The following is a 23905-nucleotide window of genomic DNA, read 5'->3' on the forward strand; positions in this document are numbered from 1 at the left end:
CACGCTCCTTCTTATTTTCCCCGGCGCAAGATTTTCACCTCCAGGCACCTTTCTCCTTCGCTTCCGTGGCTGCTTCAAATATACATTCGTCGATTTCACTAGCTGGCCACTCACGCTTGCGCGTAAAAGACCTAGCCAAGCGATCATCAGTGGTCGGGCTGCCGGCGACGCAATAACGTTATCATGCCGTAAGAGATACGGCCGCCGCAGACAGCACTGTACCACAGGAGCCTTAATTGTGATCGGGAACAGAAGGCAGAGCTTGTCCTCTGCATTCGCAGTGGTGTCATTTAATCATTCAGCGTAACACCCTTGACGTTGTTTTCCGCTGCAGGTAAAGGAAAAACTGAATATGGTTCTATATATCTAATAATAAAACTCATTTTAACGTTTTATTTAGCATGAAGCGTCAACTGACATACTATTCCTCACAGAAAAAGCTAGTTCTAGTAAAAAACATAGCTAAGTAAGCTTCACAGTGTTCCACGGTACAATTCACTGCTATTTCTTGCTGCCATGTCACAGGTCTTGATACTGGACGAACCAACGGCGGGTCTAGATCCCGAGACGCGGCGAACTATATGGTCCCTCATAAATGAGCTTCGTGGCAAAGCAAGCATACTGCTTTCCACGCACGACATGGAAGAGGCTGATGTTTTGGCCGACCGGATCATCGTGATGTACAGCGGCAGTGTCGTCTGCTGGGGTTCGCCGAGCTTTCTCAAAAACGCCTGTGGTGAGTTGCCGTTTTAGCAAAGACTCGCAGCTAAAAAACTGTCCGTTCTCAAATGGTTCTCTCTTGTAGACGGCTACAAGTAATAATACCGTAATTATAGCAAGGGCATCAGACCAACGTTAATGTCTTTCCTCAAAAAAATGTTTCAACAAGCCCACAGGTTTCAAAGATATTTTATTAACAGCGCACTCACAAGAAACGCTAAATCGGTTGAGGCCGCTAAATTTATGTTCGAACACGCTATATTATTTATTTTACGATAATACAATAATCTAGAGAAATCAATTTTGTGGAAGCCTGTAACGTCGAAAAACCCATATGTATGTTTCCTTTTATTTTGGTGTGCAGCAGTTAGGTGGATGACAATTTTCTCTTTCATTACCTTTCTCCCCCTTGCGGGTTTCCACACCACTGATTTACCATATTCAGTGGTGTGTTTGAAGCGTTCGACTGATTTGTCTTCACGCAGACATGGACTAAATAGCTTAGATGGTAGAGTGACCCCCCTAAAAGGCGCCCGGGCATGGGGAGTGATCCCAAGACATGCTTTTCAAATGCCAAGCTTCATCTCTGAAAACACTCAGTGGGTTTCCTTTGTAGCCCCGGGCTAGGGCGGGGTGTACGTCAATGCTTCATTTCATGTTGAACATTGAAAATGATGAAGATTAGTTCTACTTCGAAAACTTCACACCGTGTAGGCTCTACATCTACACCTACAATTTCGCACCGCAACCTCAGCGCCAATACGTCAACGTGATGTCACGGATTTCAGTTTTCTTTCTTTCTTTTATTTGGACAACGTTGCATTAGTGAAAGTTCCGCAAACTTGGCATGTTGAACTTCTTGCCTCTTTGAAGTACAATGTAGTCCATTTTTACCGATAGACGATTAACAAGGCCTTAGCAGGCGCCTCCATGTTCAAGACGTCACGATGAGCTAGCACGAGAACGTTACAGAGACACAAAAGGCAAATACCAAGTCGACGTGGACTGTTTGAATGCCATTCCAGAAAACTCGCAATGCTTGTTTTGTGCCAAGGAAATAGTTTACGAGAAAATTCTATCTGAGGGGTCCGAATACCTTTATCACAATTCAAGTAATCCGCCACCCAAACCGGGGAGTGGTGACGTTGCATAAGCCATCACCGCGCCTTGCTGCCGCCTGTGAGGAAAACAGCGCCCGACAGACTTGGCGTTACCGAGCCAAGACAGAGCAGTGGATCAGCCGCTGCACCTGCTTTTTGGTCAAGTGCCGTACACCATTCGGACATCTCGCGACATCACATGGAAATTGAATTCGCGGCTACAGGCAGTTTGTGCGAGTTTCGCCAACCAGCAAAACCACAGCAGCACTGCGCGATAACAACATTACTGAAACGCTAAAGCGTAGGCAACGCGGCGTCGAGCAAAAACGAAACCTTCCAGCTTCCCGCGTCGTCGTTAAGGGTAATTTTAATGACTTCTTTTTTTCTAAAAATGAAATAGAACTGGACAGGATTAATCGGAGATCGCAAACAGTGGCCTTCGTCCTGCAATGGACCTGAAATAGGATGATGATGATGAAGCATTTTATTTCGAGGTATATTGCAATCCTAGGGTGTTTTTTGCAACGAGTGGTTGACTACTACAGACAGAATTCGACTGAGGAGTGCTTTCGTCATCGGGAAAGTAATTGAATGTCCTGGGAGTCTCTAATTATGTCCTGCATTGGCTGAAATTTCTAGGTTATTAAGGCTCTGCCCGATAATCAGCACGTACCCAGGGGATGGCCCAGGCACCCCCCCCCCCCCAAAATTAAGCGGCATACGCCACCCCCCAACTGCCCACGTCACCACTCCTCACACACATACCTAAAGCGCCGACAAATCAATGTACTCGGCGGCCAACATTTTGCTGCATTTTACAGCGAAAGGTGCGTAGTTCTTTTTTTTCGATCTCCGTTAACAGAAAGATCATCATGCGGACCAATCCTGGTGATATTGCAGAAAGGGTCCAAGATCAATGGCACATACCTCTGTAGACTCGGGAGCCTATAACGCGCCCTTCGGAATTTTCGGGATGGGGCCTCGTACGGGGAGTGCTTAACACCTGCTTCACCTCCGACGCAGGTGGGCCCGGTATTGCAATATCTTCGAGATCGGCCTACGTGTGGGGCATAGTTCTTAATGCCTGCTTCACCTCTACCGCGGGTCAGCCGGGCATTGCACTACCTTCGGTATGGACCCACGTATGGCGAGCGCTTAACGCCTGCTTCACCTCCGCCGCACGTGGGCCCGATATTGCAATATCTTCGGGCCGACCCGCAGCGGAGGTGAAGCACTTTGCTTTTCGTTTAAGAGCTTGGACTGTCGTCAGCTTTCGCTGCCATTCCTCTTCACAGAGTGGAATGGTTGTCGATTATTTCACTTCTTTTGGATGGCGGTAGTTAACGGCATCTCCTGGGGTGTGGAAGCCAGTTTTCTCATCGATTCGATGACCGCGTGATTAACTGAAGATGAATGCAGTTGTCACCATCTATAGCAGCAGGCTGGGCGTAGTTTATTGTTTTAATTATAACATTTTATTTTATTTAAAATGCCCAATACAATTTTTATGTCACCATCTATTCAACGATCACGCGAATCGCTGTTGCTTTGTTAGTTCAACCTTCTTTGTTTAGACTGATCCAGGGGCGAGGAAATGGGTTCGGTTCATAGTCAGCTGGTCTGTAGGCTCGTGGAACGAGTCGTGGCTGGAGAAAACGCCCCTTGCGTTTAACGTTTTATTTTTCTTCATTATTTCATCGAGTGGCGGCTCGCCGCGAGGCTGAAATATCCTTGGAACCATATACCCGTGATTTAGGTTAAATAAGGTGGAAAATAAAATATTGCGAAACAGCGTCCATCATCAGGCCCTGCAATAACCTTTTAACCCATAAGCAATATAACTGTCACCCGTTACCTCGTCTGGGTTTTCCTTAATTGTATAGCACTTTTCGTGCGAAACTGGCAACTGGAAACAAGAGGCTCAAAGAGAAGAGAAATTAAGCGATCTGCTAAGAGAGAAAGCCAAGGCAACAGCCAAACAGGGAGGAAAAGCGAAAATTGTTTGTGAAAATATTTATGGATCAACATCTTGTTGTTTAAAAAGGAAGTAGAGAAAACGGCGCCGGAAGTGGTGAATACTTCCGTCTGTTTTGAATGACGTTTCTACAGTTATCAATCGAGCCGCCTGACGTAACCACATCGCTGCTGTGCTGTGCTGTGCTGTGGGGGTGTTTTTCCAAGCTTCCGCGGTGGGCGCAGTACGTCTAGAACCGCAGCGTCCTGCGCTATACGGGTTTGTACGGAAGTGGTGACCACGCATCATTACGCAACTTCCCCAAATAACAACACGAGTCGGTTTTGGCACATGGTAGGGCAGTAAACGAGGGAACCAAAAGAACTATGATTGTTCCGCAAATATACATCTTTATATATTTTTTCCAGAGGTAATTCACAAAACGCTACTAGAAATCTTTATTTTGCACTTTCGCTCGTTAACTTCTTCTTGGCAAGGTTCTTCCTGCGCATCTTTCATGCGCGAGTCCATTTGATGCGGTTCTTTGTGAGATACGCCTGTGAGATACACATTATTTCAATTCTCTTTTGTGGGTTTACGCGACTTTATGGCGAATGGTAGGCATTATTTACATTTGTGCTAGTAAATGTACCTTCCCCCTCATTTGCATAGAAAAGTTCCGTTAGCCCCTTCCCCCCCCCCCCTCGCCTCGAAAAAAAATCCTGCTTACGTGCCTGCCGATAATATTGACGCCTTACACATCCTCGAGTTGTATTCTATCACTTTAGCTTGACTTAATATTTGCCTTTAGGGTCCCTTCAAGGCAGCGCCATCACCTAGCATTCTTTCTTGCACCTTTTTTCTTACTTCCCCCGCCCATTCTCTAGCTAAGGCAGCAGAAAGATAAGTTAGGGTACGTAGAAGGGTAGTATAGGAGAGCAATTTACTAATACAGGTGAAATCGTATGTCTCTTTATTCTCCCTTTCCATAAAGTGACCTAATCTTGCAGAATATGAATGTATATCTATTCTACTGTAAAGCAAGTTTTTTTTTTCACGATTATCGTTGCTTGTACTCAACCTCGCCTTACGTTCAAATAATTGCAAAATTTACTATTTCAAGACAAATATTCTAGTTTCTGTTATTTTTAACCTTGCATTGGCAACGTTACCTTTACGTCTCGATTCAATCCATAGACAAGTCGACCAAAGTAAAAATATTGCTCTTTTTTGGAATCGATGCCATTTTCTCTGTGCTTGCCCTGCGGCTTCTCGCACTTCGGCTACGTTCATTCGTATCATGGGAGAAAGAAAAGTCTGAGGAGGGGCCATGACGTCACTTTTTGTAAAGGTAAGTAGCGCCGAAGGTCTGAGGTATTACGTTTTCACATTCAGTGAAGGTTCATGGAAACAAAGTTCCGCTGTGCCGAACAGTAAGCGCATGTGCGTGCGGCTAGCGCGTTGACCGGGCCTACGTGCTCACAGGCGTAAGTTCTTCGAGCATTGTTCACTCTTGCACCACATCTTCCAACCTTCACTTCCCTACGCCCCTCCAGCACCTAACTTTGATTGCAGCAGCAGAGGGGCTTGGTTCCTTTATTACTCACAGAAGCCGCTTCTTTCCCACCCTTCCCCATGGCTGTTTTATGTGCCACAAGTTCATCGTCCGCTGTCAAAAGCAGCAATACTGCACAGCTGTCACTGACGTACAAGGTGTCCAGCGTACATTATCTGAAGCACATGCCGGGTCCGTGCCGGGTTGGGAACCCGGCATGGACGAAGAAGTAAAAAGGACTGGAAGAAGCAAAAAGCGTTTCACGCTTTTTACTTCTTCCAGTCCCTCCTGGCCAAAACAACACCTGGGAGATCACAATCTAGAATACACAGCGAAACAACACACGGAAACTAACTCAATGCTGGACGCACGACGCATTTGCTATGGTGCTAAACCCGTGGATCAACACGTATGAGCACAAACAACCATAACAAAGCCGCCATTGTGGTCCGAGAACATGGCCGCTACAGCAAAAGAAAAAAGCAAAAAAGGAGAAAATACCACGTGTCTTCCTGTACACTCTTCTCGTGGAATGCGGATAGGCAGTACCTCCTTAAAGCTTCAGGTCCGCGCGCTATGAAAGTGACGTCACATCCAGTAGGTGGATGGCCGCGTCGCTCGCTTCCACCACCGCGCTTGGTGTCGCTTGTTTAGGATGGTTTAGTCTTTCTCTATCGACCGCTGTACTCAGCGCGAGTGTGACCGCTATAGACGCCTGAAAAAGAAAGGTAGGCGTGCGCTCATTCATAAAGAAAGGCAGAACCTTCTGGAAAAGAGCTAGGGGCCTGGTAAGCTGCAGTGCACTTTTTAAAGAAGTAAGGTCCACGAAGTACTCTGGTTGAGTGAATAACTGCGATACGAAATACGGGGCGACTTCTGCAGTGCAGTTGTTCGGCCGGCTTCTGCTTCATCGGTGCGCGCCACGTGACTTCGCGATGATGGAGGCAGCGCCAGCAGCTCATCACCTTCATGCAACATGTATAATAGTACCCAATGCAGCTTTCTAAGGTTGTTGTTCCCACGAGGCTGTTTAATATGTGCTAAAATTCCAGAATTAAGTGAAATTTGAAGTCGTTAACCAAAACACAAATGTCGGTTTTTGGTCAAGGGCATTCAAAGGCACCATAAACAAATACAAACGCAATATTAAAATACAGACAGTGAAAAACTAATAAAGCATCAAGGTAACAAAATTGAACTGCCAGTTAGCAACCACAGACTTGTAGAACAGACATACCCTTTAGATATCAAGACATAAAGAAACTCTACTCATGAACACACTTAAAGATTTTGAGCATGTCACATATACAGGAAGAACAGGCCACCGCAAGAAACATCTTCAAGGTAATGAAGCAACGCACAGCTGTCAGCAATGCAAGCTATCCTGCCATCCTCTGTGTGTGAGTGATTCATTAAGTAGTAAACAATCATGGTTCGCAGTCAATAAATACACAAAACTTCGAGCAATATACAGATTAAGCACAAGACATATTTGTTAAAGATAGCTGCAAGCCACTAGAATTAGGAACTTGGTTCCTTTCGAAAATAGGGCACTGCGAAAGCAAAGCGATAAAGAGTCCACATACAATCAAGCAAATGCACAGTGAAATACAAACGACAATTGACTGGCGATGTATTAAACTGCAATTATAAATTTATTAAAAAAACAGAACCACAGCAAAGTACAGAAGAAAGCGGAAAGCCATGAAAATAAGCTAACTTTTGGACAGGATAGTTAGCTTCCTTTTTTTTATTCCGCATTATGAGATGACGCTGATCGTTTTTACTTTTGCACATGTTATTTAAAGGATGTCTTATGCTGAACGCAGCAATGGGTCCATGACTTGTTCAAGTCTATGGCCATTCAGGCATGTGTCAAAGCCTTGAAATTCTGGTAAGACCTCTGTTGTTACGTGTATCAGAGCAGTTCGATGGTCTTCTAACTTCAAGAACCTAAGGCAGTATTCCTTAGATAGAAGTTGTTCTATTACTCTATTCGCATACATCACAGCATTTACATCAACTGGTGCTGGAAAACAAACACGACCCTTATTAAGGGCGTCGAAGAGGTTATTTTCTTCATGAGGTTCCTCCACTTTCCTAGCCACTACAAGGTTTCTTTTACATTATTCACACTTCAGTGCCTTACAAGCAGCATGAGCACAATACCCAGCTACATATGTTATCACTGGGATTTTGGAAGGCAAAGCATCCAGGTCAGAATCTGTGACTTCAATGCTGAAGGCGTTATCAAAGTTCTGCTTTTGTCGTGTGCTCGGTTGAGGAAGCCTGAGTTCCTCAGTTGGTAGAACTGGCAGCGAATTTCGCAAACGAAGTTCTGCCTCACACTCGTGCACTTGTCGAACAGAAACATGGTACTGGCCACCAGCAAGTTGTCTATATTGACCGAACTTCTCGAGTGGATGGGTCTGAACTTTTCCTAGAAGCACGTAGCGTATCTAAAGTTCCTCAAGCCAGTATCGAGAGAATTCCATGAGCCCACAGGACGTCAGACGCAAGGCACTTACCGTCTCACGAGTGAAAACGCCATTGCCAAAACGTAGTGTAATCTATATGTCTAGCCACTCCGCAAATGTCTCAAGAAATTTCATATTTGTTTTTTTCATTTTTCATTGTTTTCACTGGCTCTTGAAAAGGGTTATGTTTTTGGAAAACCTTGGAGTGGGTTTCGATATTTACCACTGCCCACAAGCCAACGATAATGTTGATAAAGTTCGCAGGTTCCTGCTCGTCTTTCAATACCATTGGCATGCGCAAGAAACCCTTCTGCAGTAAATTGATTGAATACATGTAGTGCAATCTGCACGTTTCGCCGCTCTAACGTTGACGGATTCAAAGCTTTTGAGGTGAACTGGTCGCCATACTTTAGCAAACACACTTCTTCCAGCTTGTATAGTCTGCGCAGTGCTTCAAACGAAGCCCACATTATATGACCACTGTCAATTGTATAACTAGCAATCTCAAACTTCGGGTAATAGAAATTAGTGCCATGATTTTTTAGTCTATGCGATTATTCCGCACAGTTTCAAGAGGTGGACTGTGACAACAATGTAAAACAGGGGTCTCATCGGGTCGCAGGGATGTGGCTACACAAATTGCAGCTTTGAAGGACCGCAAAAGCTTCACATCGTCTTTCTATTGATAGCATTGTTATCAGTAACAATACATACGGCGTTTAACCCGTGCGACTCCAAACCACTCACGACGTTTAGGGTGACGTTACGCAACATAGCAGCGTCAATGGTTTTAACAGGAAGGATGTGAGCGACCTCTTTAAAAGATGAAACCAAACTTTGTAACATAGCCAACTGCGAACTGTAACTGTAACTGCGACGATGGGCCATCGTGGCAGCGTCAGACAAGGTAAAGGCATCTCCGAAAGCACTGCCACCCTTGCAATTTAAGAATGGTTTCAAGTGAATTTCATCAAGCATAAAATGAGTATGCGCTCGTGAGTGTGGAGACACTTCACGCGTTTTCATCCATCTCTCCTTGCGGTGACAGCTGACATGATGCACAAAGCTTTCTGATGGTTGAAGGATGACGAAGAGTAATAACATCTGCGTGTCGCAGGAATTTGCAAGCGTGTAGCGATATTGCAAAGAAAAGACTAGCATTAACCATCAAATGACGTGAATGTCTGGGCATTTTCATTGTGACTATTTCCAGCTGTTCTTTCAGCGCTTTAAGGACACTTCGAGTTTCCACTGGTAGCTGCTGTTTCGAAACGTGGAGGAGGGAGGAATAATTGATTGTGTTTGAAAATTAGACAAATTCTCTAGAATATCTAGGATGCATCTGATACCCTGAACTTTGCTGGGGACAGTAGAGCCATTTACTTTGGTAAGTTTGACCTTTTGATGGCATACAGTTACGTTCATACTGTCACTGATCCCAACAGAAGCTTCAGTGCTTGGTGTGGTGCCTCTGGTTAGCAACACGAACATTACACTCGACGAAGTATACAGTACTGACCACTTCTCTGGCAACGATGATCCCTGCAGACATGCCTTCAGCTCTGCTAATGTCTGGAACTGATACATGCCAACTTCCGTCCTATGTGACGAGAATGAATTCGCCAATGCATTTGCAAGGTGGGCGGAGTCCAATCGCTGCAGTCCATCTTCTGCCTCCTCTCTTGTTTTGGAACACTGTGGCGTGGACAAGTATGATGGGCAGTCCGTGAATATTGAAGGCACAGCGCTAGGGTCCAGTCGTGGTACCGGCAAAGTTGTCTCGATAACATTCCCAGTCCTTTGGTCATGATATATTAACTTCTTTATAACCAAGCTCTCATGGAAGTGTAGCGCACAGGCCTGCAAAAACGAAAACAGGGGACTGTGTCGCAAAATGATGTAATAGTGTTTCCAAAAGGATATTATCCATATTATGTACATGTGCTCAAGGTAGTTTTTCCAGTACGGGCAGATTAAATTCTTTCGAGATGCAAGAACAGGCTCAAGGAACACTTTTCACAGAAAACACATGTGCTCCTCAGTTAGCGTGTGCTAAAAATTCGAAAAGGCATGCTTCCATACTGGAAAGATTTTGCGCCAAAAAAAACACAACACACACAAGCGCAAAATCTTTCCAGTATGCAAGAACACCAACTAGCCCAGCAGTTAACTCTTCTAAAGTGCATGCTTCCATTTCACAATTATTCTTGTCGTTAAGCTCGGCAAGATCATTCCGCGAAAATCATAGCGGCTGCAGAGCATGGAAGAACGTACAACAGGCAGATTAAGCAAATGAACTATAAGATAAAATCTAAATGTTACGATGGCTCATGTTAACACCGAATTGGTCAAATGACGAGAGCCGAAAGCATCACCAACGGAGCGTAGTGTCACCAACTGCATAAATCAATGGTCATGCGTCTGGTTTCGAGCAATAATGCTTTAAATCCGCTTCCGTGACCAATCTACTTTTCCTTCCGATAGCAGAAACAGTTGGGCAGCTCAAAACCTCTGGTATCACTAGCTGGTACATGCTCGAGCGGATCACGGCAAAGAACCTAGTATTTAGTGGCTAGCCTTTTTATTACGGCAAATTGACAGCGTACGTGCATGACAGAATAGATCGGAGATGGCACCATCTAGAGCAATGTCCGACTGAATAATAGCTTCCCTACAGCTCGAGCCGCAGCGCTAGTCCTTCACAAGTGCAGAAGAACGAGAGCAGACTAAGCGAAACATTGGGATGTCTTGACTGCACTGAACGGCGAGAACTGCCGTTACTTAGAATCCTTTTCTTTGCAAGACATCTTTCATATTTGATTATTAATCTCAAACAATTTGGCAAATATACGGCATAAAACTAGCAATACCCAACTCTGCCTGCTTTACGCCACCTCTGTGCGAAATCTCAAGGCGACTATTTTCGTCGGTCAGCCATAGGAAGCATTCTAAGAGTCCTTGCAACGCCTCCTCCGTCTCAGCGATGTAACAGATTGTAGGTCTAACGCTCAATGTGTTCGCATTGACAATGAACATTGCGCACTGTAAAATCGCGCATGAAGGTACACAACAAGCTAATTACAGCAATATTTACCCTTGAAGAAGCTGCAACTTGGTAGTACTTGCGTGGTATGGCACGCAGCAACTTGTTTCGCTGGGCGTCGTCCTTCAGAAATGAGAAGAATTGAACTTTCGAGTCTTCATCGTAGTTTTCCCGGTATTTCGGCACGCATCACTTGTACGGCATGCTGATAGCCACAATTCACGGCTTAAGCACCACCACGCACGTTGATCATGCGCAGAAACGCACAACCAGTACATAAACACAAAACCATGCCAAAACGATGCCTGCAACGTCGGGCTGGCTGCTGCTGGCCCAGCGCGGGCACTGCGGCGCCGAGTACAGGGTTCGCTTCGTTCGCTCTCTCGCGCGCACCTACCGGAGGCCATCGCCTACCGGATGTGACGTTTCTCACGTGACATCTGCTGGCACGCAGGCTTGAAGTCTTTCTACGAGGCGATGGGACGGGGCCTCACCTCAGCCTTTTCCTTCCACTATGATTCGCAACGCTATGGCGACGCAAAGCGTTCTGCACGACAGCCGCTACGAGAGACGAGTAATTTTAATCGTCGAGGTGCCAGGAAACTCCGCCACGACTCGGCAGTTAAACGTCAATGTTTTGACGAATCTCGCATGGTGACACCAACGGAAGGTCCTTTATAAAAGCGGGGCCAGTCGGAAGGGCCTCGTAGTGGCCTTGTACTGCCCGAGAATGAAATGGTTGTGCGGTCTTTCAAAAAGTACTTAATCTCAAACGAGCTCGACGGCATGCATGACTTTCTTCTCAGGCAATCACTTTAGGAAATAGTTTCGCTTTGGGGAGACTTGGCTCGTTTCGGCAAGAAACCCCTTGAAGTATACGGCTGACAGCGCTCTTGGCGCTGATGACGAGCTTGGCACAACGCCGGAAGCATTTGTAGGTGACGCTTTCGCTGCCGAGACACGCGAAATTTCGCGAAAGGGAAACTGTCTGCCAAAATGATCGCCCGAGAAAAACGCAAGGAAAGCTGTGTCTCCTCCTGAGACAACAATATCAAGTGAAGAGAACTGGTTTCCGAATTGGTTCCTTGAATAAGCGTACCATTTTTTCCCCGCTCATCTCGCTTTACATTCGATGTTTTATTTTTTATTTTCTTCTTTTTTTTGCATGGACTGATAAGTTGTCCCGCGCGTTGCGATTGTGGTAGCCTTACATTCGAGTAAATACGGTACATCTCCTGATGATTTTCTTAACCATTTCCTATTGGCATTTTGTATTTCACAAATAAATTTCGCGGGTTACAACGCTTGTACATGGCTTGGAGCTAAACACCTTTTCAGAAAGACACAGATGCTTGTGGTCACTGGCTAAATCAAAAGTTTATTAGCGTTTCAAAGTGAATTACCACTTTAAACAAGAAGCGAGTATGGAGGATTAAACTAAATATAACAATTCATTTTATCAATGACCACAAGCCTTTGCGTATGTTGTCATTGTTCCTGCCTGAAGAAGACAGTTATTTCGCCAACTCTACCGCACGCGAACTGCAGACAGCATCTTTGTGACTGCATTCAAGCGTCTGAAAGACTCCTACAAAATTAAAGAGACTGCGAGGCGGCAGCAAGGATACACTTTGTGGGGGGAACTATAATATTAGGAGGACTTCTTGCCCGTGAGCACACCACACGCCACGATGTGCTGTGCACTTTGTCAAAGCCTTAAGAAACTGGTAATGGCAGAGTGACTAAGCGCAATGGTCCGTGGTATGGCTCCTTTCTCTCACATTCCTTTTTCGCTCTCATGAATACGTCATACGCACGAAATCTTTGATGACTGCTGAACGCTTTATAAATTAGATAGGCACACTTAAAAACTTCTTTCGCTGCAGGTGTTGGCTACAAGCTGCGGATTCTCAAGGAACAAAAAGCCTTCAAATCTGAAGGTGTCCTTGCTGTGGTGAAGAAAGTAGCGCCTCAAGCTGCTATTGCTGAAGAGAAGGAAAATGAAGCAATCATTGCTCTAAACACCATGCGCCGAGACGGCTTTGCGGCTATGTTATTGGAGCTTGAAAATGGGAGCAAGAAGCTAGGTATTAGGAGCATTGGAGTAACGGTGGCCACAATGAAGGACGCGTATGTCAAGTAAGTTCGATGCCTCGAATTGAGTGACCTTTCGTTCGAACTTGGGCGTTTACTTATGCCCTAAGTAAGCGTCCCTTAGGCACGGCCTCAAATGCTGGAAGCGGAATTGTCCTTACGTACGCAAAGCCTTTATTCAATGTTCTTTTTTCCACGATGCATGGCTGTGGTAGATACCAGGATATGCTCTCTCCAGCTGTTGCTGCGGCTGCGCAATTCTGCCCTTTCGCGCCTTGTTACCCCTGTTATCAAAACCGGAATAAATGGCTTACGTCCGACGGCCTGCCTATTTTCTTGCCCTGTGGACACGCTAGCCACATATCTCGGGAGTGCCGCAGCCGTGCGCCATCCTCCATACGAAAAAATTTTCGCGTTTCTCGACGCCTTGAACATATTCTCGGGTGCTATAACGCAAAACTATTCCAAAATGTTTTATTGCAATCTGCTGACGTTAAATTTGCGTAACCGCCGACGCAAGCATTAGGCGGTGAGATGCAGGGTTCTTTGAACAGACCAATCACTTTCCTTGTTTATAGGATTCACTTTTGTTTACCTTAAAAACGAATAACATTGCCTACAGTGAGCGGCTTGCGTTATCCAATTGGCTGACAAGAGGCGAGGAGCACGCTCAAGTGAAGAGGGATTCAATTGGGCCGAGCCAGTGCTCTGAAATTCGATAACCGGACGAAGAGGGTGGTGCCGGCGTCTGCGCTTGGTCCGCGTTCTCTTACTTAGCTTGCGATGGCTGGTCGAAGATCGCGGCGGCATACAACGGAAGGTTAATATTGCCGCTAATATGAATCTCCAGCAAAGAAGAGTTGGCAGAGCGAGGTTGTAAACGTACCGAAAGTGCTCGAAGACGTTAGATGGCCATGCAAGAAGTTTCTTAATACGCAAATAAACCCATGCTTTCCGGCTAGTGCAAGTAGCCAGTGCCTGAGCGATCGGCGGCAGCGATCTTTTATTCCTTTCGGAGTGGGGCAGACTGCGGCTATTCAGAAGAAAAGTCAGTTTTGTTGGGCATATTATTGTATCTTCAACGCGTACACGTCACTTTGACGCGAGGAATATTCGCTGTTTTGTGACTTAGCGTGACAGGCAGGTGAAGTGGGTGCAGCCCAAAAAATTTGGACCAATAGCTGAGGGCTAACTGCGAATAGGGGTCGAATCTGAAATAAGCATTTTTCTTTTGTTGGGTCAAATCATGTATAATCAGTATATACGTCGGATCAAATTTGAATCTATCGCGGATTTCGTGACGTCGCCTGACAGACAGGTGAAGTGGGGGTGGTCCAAAAAAATTTTGACCGATTGCGGAGGGCTGATTGCAGAATTGGAATAGAAAAGTTTGGAATAGTTTTACGTTATAGCGTCCAGCTTTACGTTATAGCGCCCCTGAATCATTTTTCGATCCATGTCGAAGAGCCCAGCACTAACCTCAACCCTCCCAGGCCTTTCTATAGCCCTTCGCCGCCACCTCAATGCTGCCTGCCCCCGTCACCTTTGTCTCGCTGCTCTCACCTTCCTTCCGATCCACCTCGGGAAAATAGACGATGCAACGTCCATAGGTAACGCTGCATAGCTCACACGTACTAAAAGCACTCTGCCGCCCACTACATGCAGTCGCAATCTTCCTAAAATCCCTGCCGACGGCGCAAACAGAAGATCTTATAAATACAGGCGCAACTGCCAATCTTGAGGTCAGACCTTTGTTGCCGTCTGCAGAAGGCGTTAACTTCTGCCGGGCCACCTGGCGTGCGCTTTGTGAACGGCATTGTGCTGTGAGCGTCCTTGGTAGGTGTTCAGCTAGTGTCAGCATGGTTGATAATCAGACGTCCGTCCGGTTTGCTGTGTTCGAGCGCTGTCCTAAAGTCCAGGCTCATGGCATCAACTTCCTCAGAGGCCGCTTCGTCCTAAATGAATGCTCTAGGGAGTTTTGCGCCTCGAGCTATCACAGGACATCTCCTAGGGAATTTAGCAGCTCGAACTCTCTGCCCGGCCGCACTGCCTCAGCTGTGAGCCACCGTCTCGACGTTTTTATTCCATGGCACGTCACCGGTCACTGCACCTGCTTCTTCTACGTAACGGCATTTTGTGTAGCCGAAATCTACACCCTGAGGCAATTATCTTGATGTTCCGTAGCATCTATGATCGATCGTCTTTGTAGAGCATAACGATGCCCCAACCGCCGGACACATGGGTGTCTCTCCTACTTTTGACCCAGTAAGACGGCAGTTCTGCTAGCCTGGGTTATATTCATCTATCCGACGCTATCTTGCGTCTTGCGAGCTTTGCCAACGTTCAAAAAGTCTCCGTTGCTCCCATCAGCCGGGTGAGTTAAGCGTACTGCTGTCCGTACCAAATCATTTTCTCGCGTTGCACTAGACTTGCTTGCACCTTTGCCTACGTCGACTTTTGGTTACAAATAGATTACCGTTGCCACAGATGAAGCCACGTGGTACGCGATCACGCGGGCTATTCCTACCAGCTGTGCCACGTACATCACGGACTTTCTTGTCCACGACGTACTTCTACATCATGGTACTCGCGGCTGATGTTTTGTTTTGAAAGTTGTGGACAAATGTCTGCGCTTGTTCTCGGCTCTCCACTAATTCACGACAGTGTATCATCCTCAATCCAAAGGATTTACAGAACGTGTCAACTTATGCACACAGACATTCTTTCCATGTACATGTCCGATGATCATCGGGACGGGGACGCCGCATTACCGTTCATTACATTTCCATATAATTCTTCACGACATGACACTACCGACTACTCTCCTTTTTATCTTTGGTTTGGATGTAACGCCCTCCTCCCCCTCGACACACCGCGATCTTCTGCCATGGTCTCCAGTACCCTATACATGAGGGACGTCTTTGCGCGCCCTAACATCACCAGAACTACTAACGACCGTCGTCACAGGGATCTGTACTTCAGGCCTGCTTCCCTTGACACGACACTTTTTAGTCGTGTCGGTATCTCTCATCATCTGCTAGAGACTCATCAACTGGTTCCTCCTCCTCACCAACTCCTCTAGGGCTATCACGGCCCATATACCATGTTGCGTCATGTGACCAATGTGCCATACAAGGTGCCCTCTCTCGCATCTGCATCGTCGTCTGCGGCACCGACAGCTGAAATTTTTCGAGCTTTCCGTCTCAAGCCGTGCAGCACCGCTTGGCATAGAAGACACCGGGAAGGTGTTTTTGCCGCCGGGGTTGTGTGACGGGTGCTTTGCATATTGATAAAGACGATGACAGACGACAACGGTTTTAACTAGTGTTATGCTCGTGCTGACCTTGGCCTTGGCTTCAAGGCTACGCCATCTTGCCAGTCTAGGCTCCTAAACTTATTCTCCCCGTAACACTGTTGAAACGGCCTTGGTAATTTTTAGTTACGCTGGGTATGTAGAACGGCTTAACAAATGTTGAAAAACACGGCATTGTATAGGTCCTCCTACGTCAATGTTTTCTTTAACAATGCGACTAGTTATGACACCCTGACCATCAGTTTCATTAGCTGAAATACTCGCCGCAAGTGATGCTAATTTACACAGTTTGATGTAAGAAATACAAAATGCTGCCAAGGGGCAGAATTAGCGAGCCGTAGGTGCATTCACAAGTATATACAAGTTGCAGCACCACTGCATGCACAAGATGCATGCAGTGTTGCAACCAGCCGCACCTTCTTTTCAACAAATCGTTGTCTTTGTTCAGAGTCCCACTATGCCCCACTGCTACGTAACGTCAAGCCCCGGTCGGAAAGCCACCGCCTTAGCGGCAGCTTTAGGGAGGCGAAGTCGCGGTGAATTAATGTTTCAGCCTAGAAGCGTTCACATCAGTGGGCGCAGAGGCCGACAATTAGCAATAGTCCAGAGAGGATACTTGGTAATTTACATCGCCGAGCTGGCGCAGGACCTTGTAAGGCCCTGTGTAGAGCGGCAGCAGTTTTTCGGACAATTCTATGCAATGGTGCATGGTCTTCATAAAGGAACTAGGAACCTAGGGGAGAGAGGAACATGTCGATGGCGGGTGCACCACGTAGACTTCTGTGCAACCTGCGAGGCAGTGAGCCGTGAGCGGTCAATCTGGTGAGCTGTGTGGACCCTGGCGAAGATATCACAAGCATACTCAGTTGGAATGTTGGTCGTAGGTAGAAAGAGCGTGTCGAAGGAAAAAGTTGAGTGGCGGCCGAACAGCATATAAAGGAAAAAAAACCAGCCGTCTCGTGAAGGGATGAACTATATGCAAAGGTTATGTATGGTAGCGTGTCATCCCAGTCACTGTGCTCCGGAGAAACGGACATGTATAGCACTCCGCCAACGTGCGGTTCAGCCGCTCAGTTAGTCTATTGGTCTGCGGGGGATATGCTGTGGATAGTCTGTACACGGCAGAACAGGAACGGAAAATATCTTCGACAACGCGTGACAAGGTACGGCCACGATCAGTGAGCAGCTGCCTCGGTGCGCCCGTTGTGCAGTATGACGTAATATAGAAGGAAATCCGCAACGCTCGTAGCGCAGCTTGCATGCAATGCTTACGTGGTGGCGTAACGTGTTGTGTTGTCTGGCGCGACATCTTGTTGACATCCATGGGGTGTCGTTTGCGGCGCTGACAAAGTGCACAAGCTGCAACGTAGCGGCGCAAGAAGCGATACAGGTCGGGCCAGTAAACGCAGTGTCGTACACGGTCATTAGTCGAGGATACACCGAGATGACCAGCAGTGGGCGCGTCCTTAGCTGCTCAAGAACTTCTGCTCGAAGAGGTCGAGATAGGACGAGCAAAAGTTCCACGCCGTCAGGGCGCATATTGCGTCGCTACGGAACGCCGTGGCGGAGTACGAATTCGCTGACAGCGGGTTCAGGGTGCACAGAAGCTACGCGATCGATGAGGCGACGAAAACAGTCATCACGGCATTGTTCATTACGAACTTGAAAGCTAGGACGCAAGCGTCGGCGTCATGGGCATCCTGGTTTGGACTGTCGACCGGGTAACGGGAGAGACAGTCGGCGTCTTTGAATAAACGGTGAGATTTGTACAGAACAGTAAAAGTGCATTTTTGTGGCCGCCGCGCCCACCAAACAATTCGTCCAGTTGGGTCCTGCAGCGATGACAGCCAGCACAGGACATGGTGATCAGTGATAACGAGAAATGGGCGGCCAAATAAGTTAGGGCGGAACTTGGCTAATGTCCAAACAAACGCCAGGTACTCGCGTTCTATGATAGAAAGCTTCCGTTCTGTGGGTGAGAGATGGCGTCTAGCGTATGCAATTACATGCTGTGCGTTGTTCTGCTGTTGAACGAGGATAGCTCCTGTTCCATGGCGGCTGGCATTTGTGCGAACTTCAGTAGCAGCGTATGGGTCGTAGTCAGCCAGCAAATGTGTAGCCGTAAGCAGGCGGGCGAGCGCGGTGAAGATTTCATCTTGTGCATGGCCCTATGAGAAGCAAAAATCTTTTTAGTAGGTCAGTGAGCGGACGTGGGTGGTGTCCGGAAAGTTATTGATGAAGTGACGGATATAAAAGCATACTCCAACAAAGCATCTGACATCTGCTGTGTATGTCAGTACGAGAAAGCTTTGGACGGCGCCAATCTTGTCTCGGTCGGCTTGAACTCTTGCGGCACTGACAAAATGGCCGATAAGGGTAACGTCCTAAGTGGCATTTGGACGAGTGGAGTTGCACGTCGGCACGTCGGAAAACAGCAAGAATGGCTGACAGACGCCTAAAATAAGTCACAAATGGGGGCGAAAAAACTACCACGTCGTCTAAGTAACACAGACAAGGGTACCATTATATCCACGAAGTATAGAGTCCAGCGTTCGGCCGAAGGTTGCCGGGGCATTAAATATGCCGAACGGCACAAGCTTGAATTGATAAAGCCCGTCCGGTGTTACGAAGGCAGCTTTTTCGTGGTCCATGTCATCTACAGAGATCTTGCAATATCCAGAGCCAAGGTCTATTGAAAAGGGGTACTTGGCTCCATCCAAGGCGTCATCAATACGGGGTAGCCGTTAGATGTCTTGCGAATTATCTCATTCAGATGTCGGTAATCGACGCAAAAGCGCCAGCTACCATCCTTCTTCTTAAAAAGGACAACTGGTGCGCCTACGGACTAGACGAGTTTAGGATAAAGCCTTTAGACAACATTTTGTCCACTTCACGCGTTCTACACGTGAAATACGGTACGGACGTCGACGCATGGTATTGGCGTCTCCGATACATATATGGTGAGTGAGACTGATGTCTGGCATAAGGGACGGCCATCATAATAAAAAATATGTCGCAATAAGACTCCGAGACGTGGCGATGTCAGCAGCCTGTGTAGGAAGAAGGTCAGGTGAGATCATCTTGCTGAGTTCGTCTGATTCAATGTTAGACCAGTCAAAATAGCCTGCGTTGTACCGTGGAACTTCCGCATCTAATATAGATATCTCGCAATCAATAAGCAAAGTATCAGCCAGCGACATGCCCCTCCGGATAACCTGCGCACACTTATTGAGGAGAGGGAGTGTGGTTCGGTTTTTTGCAACAGTGAGTAGGGTGTGCGGAAGTGCGACATTTCTTTCAAGCATTACGTGAGTACAGGTGCAAAATGCGTAGACGCAGTCAGGAACAGGTGGAAATGAGTCATCATCATCATCATCATCATCAGCCTGGTTACGCCCACTGCAGGGCAAAGGCCTCTCCCATACTTCTCCAACAACCCCGGTCATGTACTAAATGTGGCCATGCCATCCCTGCAAACTTCCTAATCTCATCCGCCCACCTAACTTTCTGCCGCCCCCTGCTACGCTTCCCTTCCCTTGGGATCCAGTCCGTAACCCTTAATGACCATCGGTTATCCTCCCTCCTCATTACATGTCCTGCCCATGCCCATTTCTTTTTCTTGATTTCAACTAAGATGTCATTAACTCGCGTTTGTTCCCTCACCCAATCTGCTCTTTTCTTATCCCTTAACGTTACACCTATCATTCTTCTTTCCATAGCTCATTGCGTCGTCCTCAATTTGAGTAGAACCCTTTTCGTAAGCCTCCAGGTTTCTGCCCCATAGCTGAGTACTGGTAAGACGCAGCTCTTATACACTTTCCTCTTGAGGGATAATGGCAACCTGCTGTTCATGATCTGAGAATGCCTGCCAAACGCACCCCAGCCCAATCTTATTCTTCTGATTATTTCCGTCTCATGATCCGGATCTGCCGTCACTACCTGCCCCAAGTAGATGTATTCCCTAACTACTTCCAGTGCCTCACTGCCTATTGTAAATTGTTGTCCTCTTCCGAGACTGTTAAACATTACTTTAGTTTTCTGCAGATTAATTTTTAGACGCACTCTTCTGCTTTGCCTCTCCAGGACAGTGAGCATGCATTGCAATTGGTCCCCTGAGTTACTAAGCAAGGCAATATGATCAGCGAATCGCAAGTTACTAAGGTATTCTCCATTAACTTTTGTCGCCAATTCTTCCCAATCCAGGTCTCTGAATACCTCCTGTAAACACGCGGTGAATAGCATTGGAGAGATCGTATTTCCCTGTCTGACGCCTTTCTTTATTGGGATTTTGTTGCTTTCTTTGTGGAGGACTACGGTGGCTGTGGAGCCGCTATAGATATCTTCCAGTATTTTTACATATGGCTCATCTACACCCTGATTCCGTAATGCCTCCATGACTGCTGAGGTTTCGACTGAATCAAACGCTTTCTCGTAATCAATGAAAGCTATATATAAGGGTTGGTTATATTCTGCACATTTCTCTATCACCTGAGTGATAGTGTGAATATGATCTATTGTTGAGTAGCCTTTACGGAATCCTGCCTGGTCCTTTGCTTGACAGAAGTCTAAGGTGTTCCTGATTCTATTTGCGATTACCATAGTGAATAGTTTGTAGGCAACGGACAGTAAGCTGATCGGTCTATAATTTTTCAAGTCTTTGGCGTCCCCTTTCTTATGGATTAGGATTATGTTAGCGTTCTTCCAAGATTCCGGTACGCTCGAGGTCATGAGGCATTGCGTATACAAGGTGGCCAGTTTCTCTAGAACAATCTGCCCACCATCCTTCAACAAATCTGCTGTTACCTGATCCTCCCCAGCTGCCTTCCCCCTTTGCATATCTCCTAAGGCTTTCTTTACTTCTTCCGGCGTTACCTTTGGGATTTTGAATTCCTCTAGACTATTTTATCTTCCATTATCGTCGTGGGTGCCACTGGTACTGTATAAATCTCTTTAGAAATCCTCAGCCACTTGAAATATCTCATCCATATTAGTTATGATATTGCCGGCTTTGTCTCTTAACGCATTCATCTGATTCTTGCCAATTCCTAGTTTCTTCTTCACTGTTTTTAGGCTTCCTCCGTTCATGAGAGCATGTTCAATTCTATCCATATTATACTTCCTGATGTCAGCTGTCTTACGCTTGTTGATTAACTTCGAAAGTTCTGCCAGTTCTATTCTAGCTGTAGGGTTAAAGGCTTTCATACATTGGCGTTTCTTGATCAGATCTTTCGTCTCCTGTGATAGTTTACTGGTAACCTGCCTAACGGAGTTGCCACCGACTTCCACTGCACACTCCTTAATGATGCCCACAAGATTGTCGTTCATTGCTTCAACACTAAGGTCCTCTTCCTGAGTTAAAGCCGAGTACCTGTTCGGTAGCTTGATCTGGAATTCCTCTATTTTCCCTCTTACCGCTAACTCATTGATCGGCTTCTTATGTACCAGTTTCTTCCGTTCCCTTCTCAGGTCTAGGCTAATTCGAGTTCTTACCATCCTGTGGTCACTGCAGCGCACCTTGCCGTGCACGTCCACATCTTGTATGATGCCAGGGTTAGCGCAGAGTATGAAGTCTATTTCATTTCTAGTCTCGCCGTTCGGGCTCCTCCACGTCCACTTTCGGCTATCCCGCTTGCGGAAGAAGGTATTCATTATCCTCATATTATTCTGTTCCGCAAACTCTACTAATAACTATCCCCTGTTATTCCTAGTGCCTATGCCATATTCCCCCACTGCTTTGTCTCCAGCCTGCTTCTTGCCTACCTTGGCATTAAAGTCGCCCATTAGTATAGTGTATTTGGTTTTCACTCTACCCATCGCCGATTCCACGTCTTCATAGAAGCTTTCGACTTCCCGGTCATCATGATTGGATGTAGGGGCGTAGACCTGTACAATCTTCATTTGGTACCTCTTATTAAGTTTCACAACAAGACCTGCCACCCTCTCGTTAATGCTATAGAATTCCTGTATGTTACCAGCTATATTCTTATTAATCAGGAATCCGACTCCTAGTTCTCTTCTCTCCGCTAAGCCCCGGTAGCACAGGACGTGCCCGCTTTTTAGCACTCTATATGCTTCTTTTGACCTCCTAACTTCACTGAGCCCTATTATATCCCATTTACTGTCCTCTAATTTCTCCAATAGCACTGCTAGACTCGCTTCACTAGATAACGTTCTAGCGTTAAACGTTGCCAGGTTCATATTACAATGGCGGCCTGTCCAGATGCAGCGGTGGCGTACAGGTAGAACACCGGCCTCGCGTGCTAGAGGTCCGTGGTTCGAATCCCGGTGCCGGCAATTTTCCACCGGTCTTTAAAAAAAATCCGCGTGTGATAAAATTGCATAAACAGGCATGGAGTGCGGCCTGATCCCGGTGACCAGAACCGGTAACGCACTCCCTCACCAGAGCAGGATTGGCCACCCTGGAGCAGCACTTGGCCACAACCTCCTATATGAACAACACAATCAAACCCCCGCCCCTCAGTCCCCAGCAGCTGTGAAGCAACTGACCACGGCGGTGGTCAGACCTTCGACGCAGCAGAGGGTGCTAAGAATCACTGGCTCCGCACAGGCCGCCATTGAAATGAGTGCAGTAACGTAATTGATATATTGCGGCGGCAGGAGGATGTGATCAAGGGATAATATGAGCGCTCTGTCTCTTGTGGAATGTCAGAGCTCTGGGGCAGTTGCAGTTGAAACACACTCGACGCGCAGTCTGAGAGGTGATAAGGTGATGAGGTGATAAAAATTCTAATCGTAGTATAATGTCGTGAGGGCACTGCTCAAAGACTGCAAACAAAAATTGGAGGACGGTTAAGCTTCGCCTCCAAGAGTGGAACGCGATAGCGTTCCCGACGACCCGCCAAGGGGTGCAAAACAATGCGCTACGGCGCAGCGATCACTTACGAGGCATCCCGCATCGGACCTCGCACCCACTAATCACGCGGTGAGCGTGGAGCAACGCAGCGTTCCGCGCGGCAACGAAACGTGCGCCTGAGCAAGCGGAACGAACCAAAGAACTCGGTGTCTCGGAGGGAGAAACGATCTACGCTAGCCAAACGTGACAGCCGGGCCGCGACGCGCCTCCGCACCGGTCCCCGCACAGCCCGAATGCGCGCGTGGCGCGCGACCTGTCGGGGCAGCGCTGTACATTGCGGGGAGGGGTTCTTCTGTGTTTGCCGCAAGATGGCTCTGCGTGTGCGGAAAGCGCAGAAAAAATGTAGCACAAACTTACTTCGCTACGCGTTTAACTGCGACTTCTCTAATTTACATGCTCATTATTACCGATATACACAGCAGTATAGCTTTCTACGGCCCGTCTTTAAGGCAACACCGCATTCACTAGAGGCGTTTTTGTCCCACTCAATCCCAATCGAACTCATTGCTGAGTGGTAGCGTCTCCGTCTCACACTCCGGAGACCCTGGTTCGATTCCCACCCAACCCATCTTGCAAGTTGTTTTATTTATGAGTTGCCTTCCGGGATTTTCCGCTCGCGGCCAACGCCGCCGACACCGACGCCGACACCGGCTTTTCCATGACACGAGCTCCTTAACGCTATCGCGTTAAAAGAGTAGTCAAGTACCCCGTGATGCTGACGCCAGCGGTGCATATTCTGAGCATGGTGAGCGTTCCTCCATGGGCGACGCGGGCG

At 47.1% G+C, this 23905-nt stretch overlaps 1 protein-coding gene across 3 annotated transcripts in view; it reads left to right on the forward strand.

The window, feature by feature from the left end:
• Positions 1–23905, forward strand: part of LOC135900215 (phospholipid-transporting ATPase ABCA3-like) — a 661060-nt gene that overhangs the window by 367610 nt on the left and 269545 nt on the right. For 2 of the 3 annotated variants that reach the window (XM_070536864.1, XM_070536865.1), the window contains exons 13-14: positions 526–736; positions 12736–12988. In XM_070536864.1, the coding sequence (XP_070392965.1) occupies positions 526–736; positions 12736–12988 (464 nt within the window). The remainder of the gene's footprint in view (positions 1–525; positions 737–12735; positions 12989–23905) is intronic. The other variant, XM_070536866.1, reaches the window with a different exon arrangement.

The sequence above is a fragment of the Dermacentor albipictus genome, chromosome 4 (genome assembly GCF_038994185.2).
Source record: "Dermacentor albipictus isolate Rhodes 1998 colony chromosome 4, USDA_Dalb.pri_finalv2, whole genome shotgun sequence".
Lineage (NCBI taxonomy): Eukaryota > Metazoa > Arthropoda > Arachnida > Ixodida > Ixodidae > Dermacentor > Dermacentor albipictus.